Genomic DNA, 18,878 nt, shown 5'->3' with positions numbered 1-18,878 from the left:
GATAACAAGACCATATCGCTCTCTAGCTGGTAACTCTGGTCCTCTTGCTCCTCCTATTCCCATGTAATCTCAGCTTCTCATAGACCAGTTTGGGTCGGAAGGGACCTTAAAGCTCATCCAGTTCCAACCCCCTGCCATGGGCAGAGACACCCTCCATTGGGCCAGGTTGCTCCAAGCCCCATTAGTCTGGCCTTGAGCACAGCCAGGGATGGGGCAGCCACAGCTTCTCTGGGCACCCTGTGCCAGTGCCTCAGCACCCTCACAGGGAAGAGCTTTTCCCTTATATCTAACCTGAACTTCCCCATTTGAACCCTGTAGTGTTCGTTTCGGCTCCATGCTTTCATGGGATGTTTCTGGAGGGGTTCCTCCTCTACCTGCTGCTGGGGGAGCAGCAGGAAGGGAGGTGCTGAGGATGCACACACATGGAAAGGCGGCTTAAGGGAGTGGAGCACCGATAGCTTCCTCTCAGCCTGGTAATTGCTCCCTGGAGAAAGGCTGTACATTGCACTGATTTTTCCTTCCCTCCTTCCTTCCCCACGGGCTATTTCAGGAACTAGTTTCTGAGGCTGTTTTTAAAGCGATGGATGTACTCCCATGGAAGACTTGTGCTTCCATTGCAATGGGTAAAAAGAGTCCAAACCCACAAGGACCTGGGAGCGCACCTCAGCCAATAAAAAGGCAAAGAACCAGCAGGAGATGCAAGGAAGCCCCAACTCGCCTCTATACACCAGAGAGGAATCAATAGCCAGCACACACACACACACGTCACTGCTGTCTTCTGCCCTTCCTGCTCTTAGCAGGAGACCTGTAACATTACCGAGGAGCAGCCTAATGCATCTCCTCTGTGCTCACCTCCTCCTCTTCGGCCCCCCCACCTTCACTAACTCCAAGTCTGGGGACTCAGCCAGGATCACTGTTAACTTTGCTGCCTGCTCGAAGTGTGCTTAATTAAACATTTTAATTAAACATCTACAAGAGTGATTGCCCCTGTCATCCGCACAAGGGAAGGCTAATAGAGTCCCTTTTATCCGGTCCAGCGATGTGCTGCTGGGCACCAGTCTTAGGTGTCTGTAAGGAACTGGGTCCTTACCTACACCTGAGCAGGGTGTAAACCCTGGAAGCTTGGGCATAGAGACAGGAGGATGCAAACACCCCAAGGGTGGCATCACTTGTTGGATCTTGTTTCTTCAATGCATTTCAACCTCAGACCTTTGGGAAGACCTTCAAGAAACTGCTTTCAACCTCAGAATAGGGAGTGGTATATGTCAAACCCACCTAGCACCAGCTCCCTCCGTCCTCCCTTTTCCTCCTCTTCTTCCCTCTCCAAGCGCTGACACAGAGCACCCTCTTAGTGCTCACCCTGATTGCAAGTGAAGCGTTTGAGCTGGGTTTCAGAAGTTTTATCCCTTGGTGCCCGTCAAGAACAAACAAAGGATTTGTTTCGGGGGGGGAGTAAAAAATTCATCAAAATCAAAGCAAATCAGGAGCCAAAGCGCACAGATCTGAGTTTGAGGAAGCGGGGAGAGAGCACACTTGGAAACTTTTTGATCAGAGCCTCAACTCCTAACAGAGAAAATGCATCCATAATTTATAGAAAATAATTTATAATTTAGCTGGAAATTCATCAGCTTCCTCTGACAAACAAGATTTGCTGTAATTCCCAAGAAGCGCAACAACACTGTTGAAGGCTTCTGCTTCCAGAGCTTGGGAATTGGAAACGATGTGCCAGGGACACCCATCCCGGCTCCCTTAAGTCCCCCAGAGATGCTCCTGCATCCCAGAGTCCCCTTCCCTCTACAAGAGCTTTAAAGACCCCAAAGCATCCAATCCCTCCAGCGTAACCATGCTCTGGTGGGTACCAGCACCTCCCTATGCTCCATCCAGCACCGAACCCCACCTCAGCAAGGTGAACAGCAGCAGGCAGGGCAGAACTGTGCAGCTCTGAACCCTCCTGCTGCACTCTTTATCCAGGAAGATTATGAGGTTTACTGCTGCTTCTCCATTACCTTAAATAAAGCAGCCTTTCAAAATTGCTTCAGACATATTAGATCATGTACTTTTTACACTTCCAGAGACAGTGGTTATACCATCTTTTTTAACAACACTGGGCAGAATCTATTTTCTTCTTCCACTGAGCTGAAAAATACTGTTTTCTCGAGGAAGAAGAAAAAGGAGGAGGCAAAAAAAAAGCTATTGATTTTGTTTAGGGTCAGAATAAAATATCATTGGAGTGGGTGTTGAAATCCTCAGCCACAAATTATCTCCAAAGTGACAGTTTGGGCTGGGAAGATTTTTTTCTTGTGCAATAAGACAAAACAAAAGAAACATTGCGTTGTTCTCCTCTAGGTTTCCACCAGCTCCAGCTGGGTGTATTTAGCATTTCAATCTATTCTCTTCCCATTCCCATCCCCGCTGGAGGTGATGCGCAGCCAGGGGCTGTGCTATGGGGTAAGGAGACATGCTCAGGGGATGAGATCTGGAGGAACAAGCCTCAAAACCACGAGTGGAACAGCATTTCCCTCCTTCTATGGCTTTCTGTTGGACCCTGGGCTACATCCTGGCCCTCTGCCATGCAGGAGAGGTGATGGTCCCTAGCACACCACAACACAGCATCCCTCTGACCAGGCCAAGTATTCATCCCACTGCTTTTGAAGGCAAAACACCCCTAAGAGCCCCAGAGCTCAAAGCAAAGTTTCACTTCTCCAAAGAGTCAAGAAAATTAACTCCCATTTATATGCATAAGCCACTTCCCTCTAATCTCTCCACCCATCTCTGCTCTTCTGCTGCTACAAGAGATTGAGTATTGGCTTTAAATACAATCATTTCTTTATAAATAAAGAACAGGCAACACTTCTGAAAGGGAAACCAGATGTCTACGTCCCTCTTCTGTGCTTCCTGCTCCTCAGCATTGTGTGCAGGAGATAGGAACACGCCACTAGAATGAAGAGATTTGCAGGTCCCTGCCTTCCTCTCTCAATCTTATTTGGTTTTATTTAGATTTATGCAAATGGAAGAAGGGGTCATCTATCCATATGCTCTCAATGCCCTTGATGTAACTTTAAAATGCAGACAAAAATGTCCTGTGCATTGCAGTGGAATTCACTACCATGCGCCACCAGGAAAGCAGGGAACAGAAAAGCCACATTCCTCCAATGCTTCCACCTCTCCCCTGGCAAGCACCTGCACACACACGTCTATTTTAGCCTCCATCAGCTCTTTCCCTTCCCCATCACCATCTGTTTTCCCCAAACATCTGCTCAACACCTGTCCTTACCAGTCACTCCATCCAGAATCTGCTCCTGCCCTCCCATGCAGCAGGCAGAAGGATCATTCACCCCATCAGATCAGTACTTCATTCTTCTGATCACGGTGAGCTTAGAAGCCTCTTAGTTTCAAGGAGCCAGCATCAAGGAGAAATAACTAAAGGGCTGGCAAAGCATCACTACACAGACCTCATGGGGCTGCTAAACTGGTCTCATGGAGCTACCACGGTCAAAGCAGTTCAAGGTATCCCCAAGCACACAGAGGCTATTGTGACATGCCAGGATGGTCTGGAACACGGGTGGCCACGCTTGAGCCTCCAGCCAGCCCGTGTGGGGGCAGGAAAACCATGTCCATGATTCAAGCTACAGCACAGGGATGTCAGCTTTTAACTCCTGCACCTCCTGGAGCCACCCTTCAACCAGGAGCCCAGCTGCCTGCTCCTGGTTCCTGCCTCCAAGATGGATTTCTCTGCAGCAGCTCTTCACGGTTCCCGGCCATCTCCCCTTGGGAACATGCGCAAAGAGTGAACTAATGAGTCTATTAGACTTAATTAAGCTAATGTGAAATTATTTACTTAATCTGGGAAGATCTTATGATGGCAAGAAATCCCTATGGGAAAAAAAAGCATACAGCTGCCTCGCACGGTCTAGTGCAGAGCTCACAAGCAAGATGCTCGACGGCATGGCAGGGATGGGATGGACCAGAGAGTCCTGCAACTGCCTTTGGACCCCATCAGCAAATCCATTCAGGTCTAGAACCTGGGGAGGGAAAGCTTTCAGGAGTGGTCAGTCCTTCTTCTGTCTCCTATGGACAACGAGCATCCCTCATCCTCCATCACCTGCAGCCAGGAGCAGGAGCACATGGAGCCAAGGCTGCAGAAGGGAAAAGGGATTTTGCAGACCTTTTTTTTCCTTCTCCTTCACGTAAAAAAGCTTAACACTTGCTCTGAATTCTTAATACAACTGAGTTCCTTTTACCACTTATTTTGTTTTGTCATGCACTACATACAATTACACATCTCTAATCCGCAAATCCTCCCCTGACACCACGACACGTGCCAAGCTCTTACTTGCTACAGCCTTTCCAGATGAGCTCGCATCACAGGCACTGGGTTGCCCTTCCATCACCCACAGCCTTGGTGCTCCAAACCTGGATGTTCCTCATCCCCAAGGACCAGTGTTTGCAACGGTGATGCTCCATTTCTTGCCCTGCATAGAGAAGGGGTCTCCATTCCTGGCATCACAACCAGGAGGTGTTGCTGGCACCAATTCCTGGAGAAGGAGCTTCCCTCCCTCCCTCCCGGCTTCAAGGAGCTCAGCTCAGCATCTCTGAGACGGAAATCACATTTCCTAAATCTCCCACAGTGAATCAACTCACCAGTCAGATATTAGCTCAGCAAAAAACTGGCAGGCAAATGATCTCATTAATAATCAGCACTATCAGGAGTTTCCGTTTTTCCCAGTCAGCCAAATAGGCAGCAAACCAGGAACAGGATGGAGTTATCACCCCAAGGTCAGACAACGGCAGCACTGCTCCCAGTTCACCTCATCGTGCCATCCGCAAAGGGACACCAAAGCCTTGGTGGCCCTTAGGATGCTCAGACTCCCCAGCTCAGCCCCTGCTTCTCCATCCACAGGCATTTGCATCCATCAAACGCAGGGAAAGAAGAATTAAAAGCTCCCCCAGTGCACTGGTTGATGCTCAACCCCCAGCCAAGCCCTGGAGGGGACCAAGGTCTTCCTTGCATGTGGGTGCTGCAACACCCAGGGGAATGGGGCCAGTGAGAGCCTTTTACAAGGCTATAAATGGCCAAGGAGGGTGCAAGCAAGGGGGTGAGTTCCTTCCCCTCATGCATAAAGCTTCGTTGCAAACTCAGAGCCCCCCCTGACCCCAGTCAGGAAAAGGAGGAGGAAATAAGAGAGCCATCAATACCCAGAGCCCAGCACCAAAATCCAGCCTTTGCCTTGGAAAGTGTAATTTATTCAAGCTGCTTTATTATTGCAGAGCCCAGCGTAGACAGGGATTATGGCAGGGTCACAGCTGGAGCAATAACAATATTAAGGCTCTACAACAGTAAAGTTGGGGAAGTATCTCGTGTGAATGCAGCAGCAAGATGCCTTTCTCCAAGCCCAAGTGTCTGAAAGCAAGGAAGAGCATCCCAAACTCAACGCCAAAGCGGCATCCAAGGCAACTTTAGGGGGAGCAATGGGGATGGAGACTTCACGTACCCTCTATGAACCCCATTAGGCATATGTTGAGGAAAGGGTGTCTGTATATTAGATTTTAATTAAGTAGTGTTAATTATAATCTATGAGATGTGCTTACTGCTTATCTGATAATTATGAGAAAGCCAATTTGGCTGCTGGCTTGTGACTAATTAAGTGGAATTAGTAATGATAATTATAGATTTAATTTTTGTTTGCCTTTATTGGCATTGGGGGGAAAGAGGCTGCGAGGGATGGGAAAAGCCATGGGAAAAGGTCACAGCATCAGGGACACAGCCTGAGGGATCCCTTGGATTTCAGAGCAAAAGTGGTGGGGAATACCCAGTTTGGGCTGGAAAAGGATGTTTTGTGGGACGTGTGTGATGAAAACCAACTTTGGTTAAAAGGCATCAGTTCCATGGAGAGATTGGGCTGGTTTTGTGCATGGGATGCTGGAGTCTTGAAAGAAAAACTTGGAAATCTGGGCAACCCACAGAGGAAATTCCTTGGGGATCTCTCCCTTTCTTTCCACGCTCACCACAACCCCGACTCCTGCTCCCAACCTGTTTTTCCTGCTAGAAAAAGGTGATTTTTGAATGCTTCTGATTTCTATTCCCACTGTATATATAAAATCAACATCAAAACCTGCTCAGACCCTGGGAATGGGATTTGCACATTCTTCACCGTGCCCACAGGTTGCTCTTCTCCTGGAAGCTGGCCTTTTCTCCCCTCTTTGCGGTCACACAGTGCTAAAGCAGCCCAAAACTTCTTAGGATGAAAAAGTTTTTGTAAAAGGCAAAGAATTCAAACGCAAGGACAAAAATAACATCAATATATTGCAGCGGGGTCTCCTCCTGCAGGGCTGAACAGCAGCTTGATGCCCAGGATCAGAGTTCTCCTGGGAAAAGCCATGGATAAAGGGCCAAACTATGGAGCTGCTCCATTCACTTCCCATACGAGCCGGGGATGCTCCTTCCCACCAACTGCATTTCTAATCTCCAGCACTGAGCTAAATAATACATGACAACCTCAGGTATAAATTACAGGCAGGAGACAATGTGGGTTGAATGCATTAAAGCAGCAGCTCTGCTGCAGCCTGATTCATTGGCAAGACCCCGCTGCACATAGCAGGGGTCCCCAGGTCGTGGTGGGGTGAGGAGGGCTCAGTGCAGGGCTCAGCTCCAAGGAAAGAGCCTGACCTGACTGTAAAGAGGCTTTTTTTCATCCCAAACCATAGCATTCCCGGGAAAGCAGCCTTGGGAAGCGGCTGTGAGGCTGAAGCACTCCTCTTTGCATGCTGTTGGTGACCAAAATAGCTGCTTCACCTCACTGCTGCACAGCTAAATCTGGTCCCCAGCCCTGCGGATAAAGGAAGGCAGCAAAAGGCCATTAGCCAGATCTCTAATGTCACATCAGCAAAGCCTCAGCACAGCAGGCAGGGACGCAGCCCTCAGTCCTCCTGAGGATGAGGATGGAGGTGATGCTGCTTTCTGCCAGGCTGCGGGAGGAAGCAGGCGTGAGACAAACCCCACGTCCTGGCCACTTGTGAGCATTAAAGATGATTTGCCAGACAGGCTATTGCACCGAGCTCTGTGGGGGCTGCTTAGGAGAAGCAGCACAAGAGATTTAATGACAGCAAACTCGCAATTCCCTTCTTTTTATTAGATTTCCTTCATTTCATCAGCACCTTCAAAATCGGCTTGTTTAAAAATTCCTCAGGAGCGACAGTGCTCAGGCAAAATCAAGCAGCCAACATGAGCCTGAAGTAACCAAAGCACATGCTTGGATGGACCAAATCTTATTTCATTCCTGATGATGCTTGGGGTTTGTGTGGCCACACACATCCCTTCAAACTCCCTCCTGGAGCAGTGATCCAGCAGCACATCAGGATCCATTATAACAGCATCACATTCAAGTGCATTTGCTGAATCATTCTTTCAGGCTCCTGTACTTAATTTCTCCACAATACATTGAATACTTTCCCTTCCTGTCCTAAAGGGCAGTGGGATTCATTAGGAGGAGGATGCAAATGCCTTCAGCTTTGACCTCATGCTCAGCTCTGCATGGAAATCCTCCATTTGGCTTTCCCTGGTGAGCACCAAAGGTAAGAGACGGCACTGTCCGCCCCAAGAGAGAGAAATAATGGGTTAGAGATGACCCAGCTCCACTCTGGTATCTCTTGTTGAACACTTCTACCTGTGCTTGGCAAAGGATGAACTGCTGTTTGCTTACCTAGTCCCTCTGAAAAGAGAGAAAAGGGATTTTAATGAGAATAATGCTTCCTAAGATGAGGTATGCTGCTGGATAAGAAAAAGACAAGGCAGAAGCCAGGAGCTGGTAAGAGCTACAGCTTGTAATTTCATTGCACATTCTCTCCTCAATAAATGGGTTTCAGTCAGGGCATCTTTCCCATCCGACCCAAAAAAGACCTGAAGGGCAAGTTGATTGCTCTCTGAGCACTAGGAACATTAAGAGAGAAGGCAGAGGAGAAGGGTTTGCAGCAGCTCAGGCTGCTCCCCATCACGGCCACTGGCAGCCTATCACTCCTGCTACGGGGTTTGACAGCGAGTGGGATCATCCTCGCAGGGCTGACTTTAACCCATATGAGAACAGCACGTGGCACTTCCCCGCAAGGATCTCCTGTGACAAACTGCCCTCATGCAGCTCCTGCCACCCCTCAGACCTTATTGTGCATCCTCCTCTTCCTCCCTAAGCACCAAACCTTCATCCTTCCTAAATCCCTACATCCAGTTGTGACACTGCTCAGGCATCCATCCCCTGAGCTAAACCATCTCCCTCCCACTGTAGAGCCTCCTGGTGCACCCATCCCTAAATCCCTGCCTCTCCTCCCTGAGAGGTCAGGGATGAGTGAAAATCCCTGTGGGAAGCAGTGCCAGACGTGGGATGAAACACAAACCCTGCTTGGTAAGATCAGCACTGCCATAGGGATGCCTTGGTTGATGGCACTGCTGCCATCGCCTACCCTAAAGCAGCCATAGGATGCAGCTAGCTAAGCCCACATTCAGCATCAAACCCCAAAGCTAGAGCACAAGGCTGAGCACAAGGGATGGCACGCGTGTCCCAAAGGCAGAAAGGGAAGGAACAGGCAGCACCAGCACGTCCAGAGGCAGCAATGACAGGCAGCAGACAGGGCAGGTCAGCAGCATCACAGCAGCACTGCCCATGCCCAGGGAGATGGGGTCAGGGTACCTGGTTTTGCTTATCAAGCCATAAGGAAATCACCTGCAGACACAGCAGCACGTCCCTTGAAGAGAGCTGCCTCCACATCCCCCTGCAAGAGGCTGGTGTCTTCGAAGGAGAAGGCTATCAGCTCCAAACAGCCGAGACCTTTAGCTCAAATCCATTAATCCTCTTTATTAAACCCAGGTCACCTCTGAGTCCTGGCAAATTAACCAGCGTCTCCCCATTGCAAGTACATCAAGAGGAAACGCGCTGTAATTTTCATGGACCAGGGCTCTGGGGTCAGAGGGCTTCCCAGGCTCCATTCCCTGCCTTTGTCAATTTAAAAGGGAACATCAGCTTGTGCTTGTATAAATTACAAGAGAGGAAGAGCTGGGGCCCAGGGATGTCACAGGGCAAGCCGCTGGCTGCATCCGTGCCAGTGGCTCCTTTCCTGCCCAAGGATGGGAGCAGGCCACAAGCAGTGAGTTCCCCAGGGAAGAAAATGGGGTTGAGGACATCCTCCAAACAGCTGGGGTACCACGCTGGGCATCCTCCAAGGCTACCTTGGCCATGTGCCTTCCTGCTGCTGCTAATAAATGGCACATCCCCAGTGCCAGCCCAGCTGGGGAGTGAAAGAGAGACTGGGAGGGCTTTGCTCCAGCTCAGAAGTGGGTGGAAAATTGTCCCCTTGTTGCTTGAAATGTCACCATTTGAAACATCTCCCCCTTTCTGTGCTACCCTGTCGGAGCCACTCTGCTCCGAGTGCTCCCCAAGCCATCACGGCTCTATTGCTGAAGAGCCAAGGACATTTAAGCTGGGCTGGGGAAGACCCGGGGCCAAATCCCTTCTAAATTATACATCCCATAGAAGAGCTCCAAAAGAGAAAGCCAAGCCCGGCCATGGCAAGAAACACTTTGTGTGGGCTGAAGGATAAGGGCAGAGCAGGGATGGGAGGTCACAGCAGATGGATCTCCTCCTGCTCCTAGAAACAGCATCCTCAAGACAAGCAAACTTTCCAGAGCTAAAGAAAGAGTGTTCATAGATTCTGTGAGCGCAGAAATAGACATTTCTCAATGGCAAGGCCAAAAAAAGGAAAGGGAAAATTTCCAAGTGGCTCTGTAAGAGCTATAAGCATCACATCTATTGCCACGCAGCTTCCCAGCACACCCTCCAGCCATAGCTCTTCCACGGGGCTATAAATCCATCCTGGCTTAAGTTACGCTGGTTTTACACCAGCTTAAACCAGCAGAGATTGAGCTAAGGAGCCGTGATCCAAACACCAGGATGCTCTCCCTTCTCTCAGTCCTACAGCACATAGGGTTTTCCACATGGCTTTGAGTTAGAGGTAGGATTAAACTCCCAGCATCTGCAATCTCCTGGCCATCAGCTTGTATCGCAGCTTTAGGTTTTTATTAAAAACACCATTCCTTGCTGCATTTAATCACTGCAGGGTCATTCCAGTGACAGTTGTCAGCATCCAAGACAAGGCATCAGAGGAGCAGAGCCCTGTCCCGCTGTCCAGATAAAAGGAGGAGATGCTGGCTTTCATTTCCTTGTTTTCAATCGAGAGGTGCCCACCTCGGTGTGCGCATTAAGGTGTGGGTGAGCTGATGTCAGCCCCCCATGGGCTGAGATGAGAAGCTGCCGCTCACTCTGCTCATCAGAAGCCTTGAGGAGAGAAATTGCATCGTTCTCCCTGTGGTCCTCTGCCCACCTTGAACCAATTTCTGCTCCTTTTAATTCAATTCAGCTCCTCCTGACCTTGGCGGGCTGGAGTTGCAGAGTTTCTCTCAACAGATAGCACCAATTACAGAGGTGTGAAAGTGGAAGGCTTTCAATTCGGAGAACAAACCCAAGGAACTGGGACTTTATTGAACTGAGAAACAGGGGGTGGGAAAGGGGGGAGCAGGCAGGGCTACAGGCTCAGGAATACTGCCTGTGCTCCCTCTAGAAACTACAGTGACACAGGGGCCGGGGTGCTGAGAGACAGGTTCAGGTGCACAGGGCTGATGGTATCAGGGGACCAGGGATGCAAAACGCACCTGCATCCCTGGCATCGCTCCTCGCTTGTTAGCAACCACGAGCTTCCACGTGCACCCCCCAATGGGCTGATTTCAGAGCCCCCTAAATCAGATCTGACACAAACCGAGTTTGTTTCCCCTCTGTGGATCCAGGTTGGATTCAGCCTGCAGCATCTGCGTCACGATCCGGACCCATAGGCACGGCAGCATCTCCATCCACACCACGGCTTTAAACTGAGACTGCTTTTTGTCCACCCACAAAGCTATTCCCAGCCAAAGACTGTGGGCCAAGCCTCTGGAACACCAGCAGGAGCCTGGATAGATCTGGGTAGGAGGGCTCTGGCAGGATCGCTTTAGCTGACTGCCTCGGCAGAGAGATCAACACGCAGATGGGCTTTATAAAAGCTGCCTTCCTACTGCACAGTACAACCTGTGATGATCAGAGAGTCCCAGACAAAAGCAGGGGATTGTTCAGTTCATGGGAAGGAAGCAGAGACAAGCACCTCCCCGGGCTGAGCTCACTGAAGCTCTTTGTCCAACACGCTCCAATGCTAAAAAACCCCTAAAACTAAAGCAAGAAGTCCTACGATAGAAACCAGCGTTACTCTCACATGGAGTAATGATGCTCACTATGTTCCCCCATCATCTCTGGATATTCCAGGTATTTCACAGGCTGGAATGATGCACGAAAGCCTCCCCAGACTTGAAAACATCCTTCTCCGATCCTGTCTGACCATCCCCATCAGCACAATGCCCATGTGCCAACCAAGCCCAGGGTCTCCCTTCGATCCGGATGTGACTCTTCCCCAACTAGGACAACCTCATAGAACGGTTTGGGTTGGAAAGGACCTTAAAGATCATCCAGTTCCAATCCCCTGCCATGAGCAGGGACACCTTCTAGGAGACCAGGTTGCTCAAATAATGGAATATGGAGCCTGATAAAGGCCAAAAGTGTGTATTTGGAGGAGAATCCAGATAAATTCTCTTCTCAGCTACTAACCACTGAATTTAGAGCACCACCAACTGCTGGACTCCTTTCTATACTTGTGACTTGCAGTGTCTGATGCTTAAAGAGCATCTTGACCACCTCAGACCCCACCTTCCACAAAGCTCTGCCTTCCAGGCCCCAAAGAGCAATTCAGGCTCCTCCCTGCCTGAATTTTGGGTAACCACCCACCTGAGCAGGCTCAGCATCCTGCTTTGGAAACATCCTCCCAAACCTTAGTGCTGGGGGGCCACCAAAACAATGTAGTGGTTTGTTTGGGCCTCTCACGAATGCCACGACTGAGGAGGACTCTCAATAGCCAGTGCACAGCACTTCTTGTACCTCCAAGCCAAGATGTGACCGCAGCTTTCCCCAGTGCCTGCCCATAAATCCTCCAACCCAGTAAACAGCCAAATTATAGCTCCCCACCATTGCTTAGCTACTTCTGACACTAATTGCTCTGTGGAGTGTGTGCAACTGGCAATACCTTATTAAAAGTGAAATATATTATAGTGTCCACTCATTGCTACTTTATAAAGATAAAGACTCCTGGCAAAGGCATCGACTTGCAACCTCAGAGTGGTATACAGAAGAGAGGCATAGAACCATGGAATGGTTTGGGTTGGAAGGGACAGTTCCAACTGCCTAAGAGCTCACCTCAATCTCCCCTCTGGCAGGTTAAAGCCATTCCCCCTTGTCCTGTCCCTGCGTCCCTTGTCCAAAGCCCCTCTCCAGGTTTCTCATGTGCTCTTCGTTAGATTACAAAGAGCATTTCCATTTGGAGTCCAAGGCTTGAGTGAAGAACGTGCTTGAGAATTTCCTCTCTGCTCATCTCCTGGTTTCCACTCAGGGGTCATCTCTCAGACCCTGGGTGAAGCCAGGCAGAGAAAGACAAGGGGATCAAGCACACACTGCCCTCCTGACAGCTTCAAGATGAGCAGAGGATGCCCCTCGACTCACAAAGCCAGACTAATTCTCTTGCTAATCATGACTTCCCATCTTCCTACCTCCAAACATCGCTGCCTGAAGCGTGGTACAGCCTCTCCTGGTGATGACGCTAACCAGAGCATCAGCTGCTCCAATGGTCACGTAAGCACAAACCCAAGAGCATTGTGATGCTCCAGCTCTGTGTCAGCCCAGCACAGGGATCTTAGAATCCCAGCCTGGTTTGGGTTGGAAGGGACCTTAAAGCTCATCCAGCTCCAATCCCCTGCCACAGGTAGGGATGCCTTCCACTAGAGCAGGCTGCTCCAAGCCCCGTCCAGCCTTTTAGGAGCCCATGTATTGAACTCCCAGTCTTTCTCCCATGTTTCTCAAAAGAGGAAGCCAAAACTCAGTGTTTCACATGATAACAAGTGCAGAATCCTCCACTTCAAACACAGAGCTACAACAAGGACACGTCTTTTAACACGTGTCTCTGCACATACCTCGGGCAAGTCATTTTCCCTCTTCATTCCTTGGCTTCCCTGTCTGCGAAAACAGGGACAACATTTCTCTTCTCCGTGTTAAGATCTGCTAGAAACAGCCACAAGACAAGTAACAACTGATACCACCAAGTTTCAGTAATAAATGTTTCAATCCAGTCCCTCAGGCCTCGTCTCACCAGGTAATCTTGGAAGAGGTTTTGGGTTTGTTTTGAACTAAGGGGCTATTTTGGGTTGGGAACATGACAGGTAGCACTAGATAGGAGGCAGGCACATGGGGGATGCCATCAAAGGCACTTCTGAGGGCTCGCAAAGAGATGGTGTGCAGGGAGGGCACAGAAAACCCCCCACACAGGGGGAAAATCAGCTCATGGGGACTCATTTGCAGGTAAATGGAGATTTATCCTTCCTGTACATCACAAAGAACATTAGATCTACATCCCTCCTGCACTGTGGAGAGTACAGGTGCTATTATTTATCACTTAGTGGTCATTCCCTATGTGGCAGAGACAACCTCCCATCAGCTCTGAGGCCCATGGGGCACTGAAACACAACCTGCAGCATGCTTTGATTCCTGAAGGAAATGGCATGTCCTAAGCAGTGCATTTGAAACAACCAGACTCTTTGGTTCACCAAGTTCAAATCTAAGCAGGATCAATACCTTCTCACTCCTGAGGTATCAGCAGGTAATTGGGTATCACGCAGTGATGAGCAACCTAGTTTGCTCAGAAGCTGCACACTTTAATCTTCATCCATTCCTGGTACACAGAATGGAGAGGGAGGAACACATCAAAGGAGAACAGATCAAATTCAACTGCATTTGGGCCCAGATTGCAGAAAAAAGGACTCATTCTTAAGCAAAATGGCTCAGGCTTCTAAGGTTCAACATCTCGTGAGGACTCAATGCAACACAATGCAGAGGAATTGTCATCTCCCCAGAGATCACATCCAAGCCCAAGCATTGCTCCCTTGGATTTTAGGCTGCTCCTGACACCCCAACTTCAATCTCACACTACAGCATTTGACCATCTTGACTTCTGCCTATGTCCTCTTTCAGCTCATGGACCTCCTATCCCATTGCCCAGTCCATTGCCCCATTTCCAGCCCGGGGATGCCCATGGCATTTCAGCAAAGGGCCATATTGCTTTGCCCCATGGCATCAGCCTGGCCACTGGTTCCAGTGAGGGTGAGGAGGTGTTGGTTCATGGTTTGCAAGCTGGAAGACCCCACAGACTTATCCCGTCTGGCTATAGGAGGTTGCTACTGCAGCCATGGAAAGGAGAGGTAGCAAAGTAGACAAGGATGCTGGAGAAGGACTCTTCATCAGGGACTTTAGCGATAGGACAAGGGGTGATGGGTTCAGACTGAAACAGGGCAAGTTCAGGTTGGATATAAGGAAGTTTTTCACTATGAGGGTGGAGGGACACTGGCATAGGATGCCCCGAGAAGCTGTGGCTGCCCCATCCCTGGCAGTGTTCAAGGCCAGGTTGGACACAGGGGCTTGGAGCAAGCTGCTCTAGTGGAAGGTGTCCCTGCCCATGGCAGGGGGTTGGAACTGGATGAGCTTTAAGATCCCTTCCAACCCAAACCATTCCAGGATTCTATGGACAGCAGAAGGACCCATCTGACAGGCTCCTGCCAGTCAAAGCTAACTTTGCTGGGAGGTTTTGACATCTGACTAATTACATCGCATTGGCTGGTTGCGTTTCACTCCTCTGGTGCCAGCAGAGGAGGGGACGGCAGGAGGGTGGCTTTGCCAAACGTCCTGGCCTGTCCCTGGAAGGCTGGAGATAAGGAGGGTGAGGGACAAGCAGGGACAGAGCCCCTTTGTGTGTGGTGCTTCTTGTCCCGGGTAGATAGGAGGTGGCTGCCTCGCGCTGACATTTCAGTGGCCACATTAAGATGCGCCGCCATGGAGACTAAATGTCATTAGCCTCATTAGGAGTGATGGCATTAAAACAAACACCAAAAAATCACAATGGAAATTAGCCAATGCTATGAAATATAATAAAGAAATGGGCGGATCCAGTGGGGATCAGCTGATGCCAACAGAGATCATCTGCATCACTGACCTGGCATGGTGGGAGCACCCAAGGTCTCCATGGCAGGGAGTTGGAACTGGATGTGCTTTAAGGTCCCTTCCAACCCAAACCAGGCTGGGATTTTATGACTGTATATGGCCCTAAGTGTAGCCATCTGTTTGGGATAAGCCTATGGGAATTCATTCCCAGCCAGTTTCAGGACACTCTGCACAAGGTGGTTTTAATGCCCATGTTCCCTGGGCTGCAGGCAACACATTGCCAGAACCTCTGCCAAGAGCTGCACAGTGAAGGACGCATCCTGGTTGTGCTTCTACCAGTGATGGGGGTTTTTTAGCAGCATCCAGGTTTCTTGGATGCTTCCCATTCAATTACTGGCCAGCACCAAGTGTGTTTTGCTTATGCACTGTGACAGGAGCGCTGCACAAGGTGCTTGGTGACAGAAGTGCTGCTTTGTCCTTGCAAACAGAGAAACGTTCCCTCTAACCCCTTCTTGCTATGCAAACGCCGTTTCCTTTGGGACAGAGAAGTCATCAGAAGGCCCTTGCAAGATCCTGCTTATGACAGAGCAGATTTAAAAGCCCAGAGATCTCCATCCCCCTCCTTCCCTTCTGTCAAAAATTATCAGCATCATTTTCCAGCTTGCTGAACAATCAAAGTGTGGCCTACATTCACCAGAGCTCCTTCCACACGCCTCGTGCATAGCAACAAGTCCAGGGAACAGAAGCCAGAAGTAAACAGTTGGGTGAGAGGAGGTGATGGGCTGGCAGGCACACACAGCAGAGGGATGTTTGGAGAGCACATTGTGGGGTGAAGCAAGCCTGGTTCTCCCCTGTCTCACCAGTGTGAAGCTGCTCTAATGGATCAAAGCCCCATGTGAAGACCTCTTCTTCCATGTTCTGCAAGGAGCATGGGGAGAAATGTGCCTGGGCTATTTAGTTAGTGGGAACAGCAATGGTCCTGCTGCACCAGAAGGAAGCCCAAGCCCTCCTGCTACATCTTCAGCTGGTCCTCATACAACAAGAAGCCATGACTATGGGGTGAGGCATAAAGGATCACGGAATCATAGAATGGTTTGGTTTGGAAAGGGCCTGAAGCTCATCCGGTTCCAACCCCCTGCCGTGGACAGGGACACCTCACACTAGAGCAGGTTGCTCCAAGCCCCTTCCAACCTGGCCTTGAACACTGCATTCATAAAGGATGAAGCCATATCAAGCACAGGTAACCCCAGCTGCCCTCTGGGAAGCTTGTATCCCATGCATAAAACCCCACCTGTGCACAGTTCTGGTCAACACAATGGACACCCCCCATGGTTGTGCTGTCCATTGGCAGCATCCCATCCCAAAGCATGGAGCTCACTTGAAGGGAAGGGTTGCTGGGCTACCCTTTCCCTGCACTTCACAGCCCACTTCAGCCTCCAGAGCTGTCAATCCAGCACTTTTCCCTAGCGCTGAATCCACAGAAAAGGAAATCCAAAAATAACCCTTTTCCCCCTTCCCTGCCTCATGTCACACGTTTTCGGATTGCACATGACCCTGCTGCACAGGTAAAGGGGCCAACTTCCCCAAAGCCTCCCAAGGAGGCTTGCTCTCGACACAGATGCACCGACAGGTTTCTGCAGCTCACCCAAGGCTGTGTCCATCTGGGAAGCTCAGCCCATGGAGACAGCTCCAGCACACAAGATCTCAAAGGTGGGTGCCAGGAGGATGCTGCCAGACTCTTCAATAGTGCCCCAAGGACAGGATGAGGAGCAACGGCCCTGTTTCAGATGAACTGACACCTCCTTTGCAAAACACTCTCCTCTGGCCCTGCCAGCAGCCCACAGCCTCCATACAGCTCAAACCAATGCCCCAAACCACCCCATGCTCTCTAAGCCTAAGCCAGGACTAGAGGAAGAGCCACCAGCTCTGAGGTCCTACTCAGCTGGACCCCACCAGGCTCATGGTACCATCAGCTCCCAAAAGCAATGCATCCCATGCCATTCCCGCTTCTTTATCCCTAGCAAGCCACCTTGCTTGGTCACCCTTTGAGGGTGATAATACAGCCCCAGAGCTTTGAAGCAGCAGGCTAGAAAGTGTTTCTTTCCTCCAAGCATGAAACGAAGAGGAGTTCCCTGGAAAAACCCACCCACTGAGCAGCAAGTGTCAAAGCCACCTCTGTGCTGTTGCAGCACTGGTAATTATAAGTACCATGCCTTCATTAGGGATTTGGGAGAGATGACTGGGAGGCGCGGAGATTCGCAGCAGAGCTGTTATTAGTTTTAAGTTTAAACAAAGAAGAAGTGTGACAGCCGAGATCATTCCCCATCCTGCGCGTACCTGCAGCTGGGAGCATCACAGGGGATGCTCGGAGCACAAGGCAAAAAGGGACGGGGACCAGTGTCCGGCTTTGCCTAACTGGGAAGGGTAAAAGGATGAGGCTGCAAAGCCCAGGATGACCACAGGGTTACAAAGAACTTAGCAGGTTTTCTCTACCCCCACCTGACTGCAGCAAAAGGATTCTCCTGGGTATCCTGGGAGGGAAAACTTAGGATTTGCACGGAGCAAAAGCTGTGTGTGCCCATTCTCCTGTCCCATTCCCTCCCTGCATCATTTGGAAATGAGAGCAAGTGCTGCTTCTCCCCAGCAGAAATAAAGCCCCCTTCTAAACAGCCAGCATCAGCTTCTTCCCTGCCCCAGGGATGGAGGAATCAACCTCCAAAAGGGAAACCACACTCCAAGAAGTAGGCAGTGGAAGACCAAGCAGATTCCCAGGCAGCTCCCCATCCTGCTGGGACCTCTCCCCCAGCATCTCTGACTGATGGAGGCTCTATGGCTGCAGCATCTTACCCACTACCATCCCCAGCCTTTGGAAGAGCACAGAAAACCCCTTTAAATCCCTCTTGCTCATATTGAAATGACACTAAAGCAGAACTAATGGGCTCCAGGCACTTATTCTTGGGCTTGGTAGCAGGGATTAGCAGCCCTCCTCTGCCAGGTCGACATTACCTGCCTTAGAGAGGCAATGGCCATGTCACAGGCAGTGGTGGCAGCAGGAGGACTGTGCTCCTGCAGCAGGATGAGGGGTTTTAACTCCTGCAATAGCTGTTTCTTACCTTCAGACTGGACTTACAACCATCACTAAAGCCAGGCTGCCCAGGCAAGGATAAAGAAGGGGTTGCAAAGCCAGTCTCTGGGGGATGCAGAAAGCAAGTCCCACGTGCAAGAGGCAATGGAAGAGCACTGGGGTAACTCTACAAAGCTCTATCTTGACCCATATGCCCAGGAGCAGTGAAAACTGGGACCATCTATCTCAGCCTAAGAGAAAGGAGCTGCTGCCATGACAAGTCATTTCCCCAAGGCAGCAATCTAAATGTCTGAGGAAGCTGATGTGCATTGATTTTTGCCACCTGTAGAGCCATCATGTCATACCACAACCACACATTAGCCTAAGAGACTCCCTCCCACCCCAAAATTCATTCTCCAAGTGCATCACAGCCCACCCTGGTACATCCCAAACCAGCAGCACTCAAAATGCCCAGCAGTTCAAAGCATTTCCCAACAGCTTGACAATTCAATTCCCCATCCCACGTCCGCATCCTGCAGCGCTGGGCTTGCTAAAACCCCTCAGCATCCTTGCCACCAGGAAAAACCCACCTCAGAGAGCAAGTGATGTCCAGGAACCCGCCTCCCCCAAGGCACCAGATGACAACAGCGTTAAAAGCCTTCAAAATCCTTTTCCATGCAAACTTGTCTTGCAAAGGAAGAAAAAGCTGCAGA

At 50.2% G+C, this 18,878-nt stretch overlaps 1 protein-coding gene across 3 annotated transcripts in view; it reads right to left on the bottom strand.

Moving 5' to 3' along the window:
- The window catches only part of OPCML (opioid binding protein/cell adhesion molecule like), a 325,783-nt gene that overhangs the window by 259,973 nt on the left and 46,932 nt on the right, over positions 1 to 18,878 (bottom strand). The window contains exon 1 of one of the 3 annotated variants that reach the window (XM_062619952.1): positions 3,275 to 3,431. The exons of the other annotated variants lie outside the window; for them this stretch is intronic. Coding sequence (XP_062475936.1) covers positions 3,275 to 3,311 — 37 coding nt within the window. The 5' untranslated portion in view covers positions 3,312 to 3,431. Of the gene's footprint in view, positions 1 to 3,274; positions 3,432 to 18,878 lie in introns of those variants that run through there. 3 annotated transcript variants of the gene reach the window in all.

Source organism: Pezoporus occidentalis, unplaced genomic scaffold, assembly GCF_034315485.1.
Source record: "Pezoporus occidentalis ecotype Australia unplaced genomic scaffold, CSIRO_AGI_Poc_V1 ctg216, whole genome shotgun sequence".
Taxonomy (NCBI): Eukaryota; Metazoa; Chordata; class Aves; order Psittaciformes; family Psittacidae; genus Pezoporus; species Pezoporus occidentalis.
This window is presented reverse-complemented; position numbering and strand designations above follow the sequence as displayed.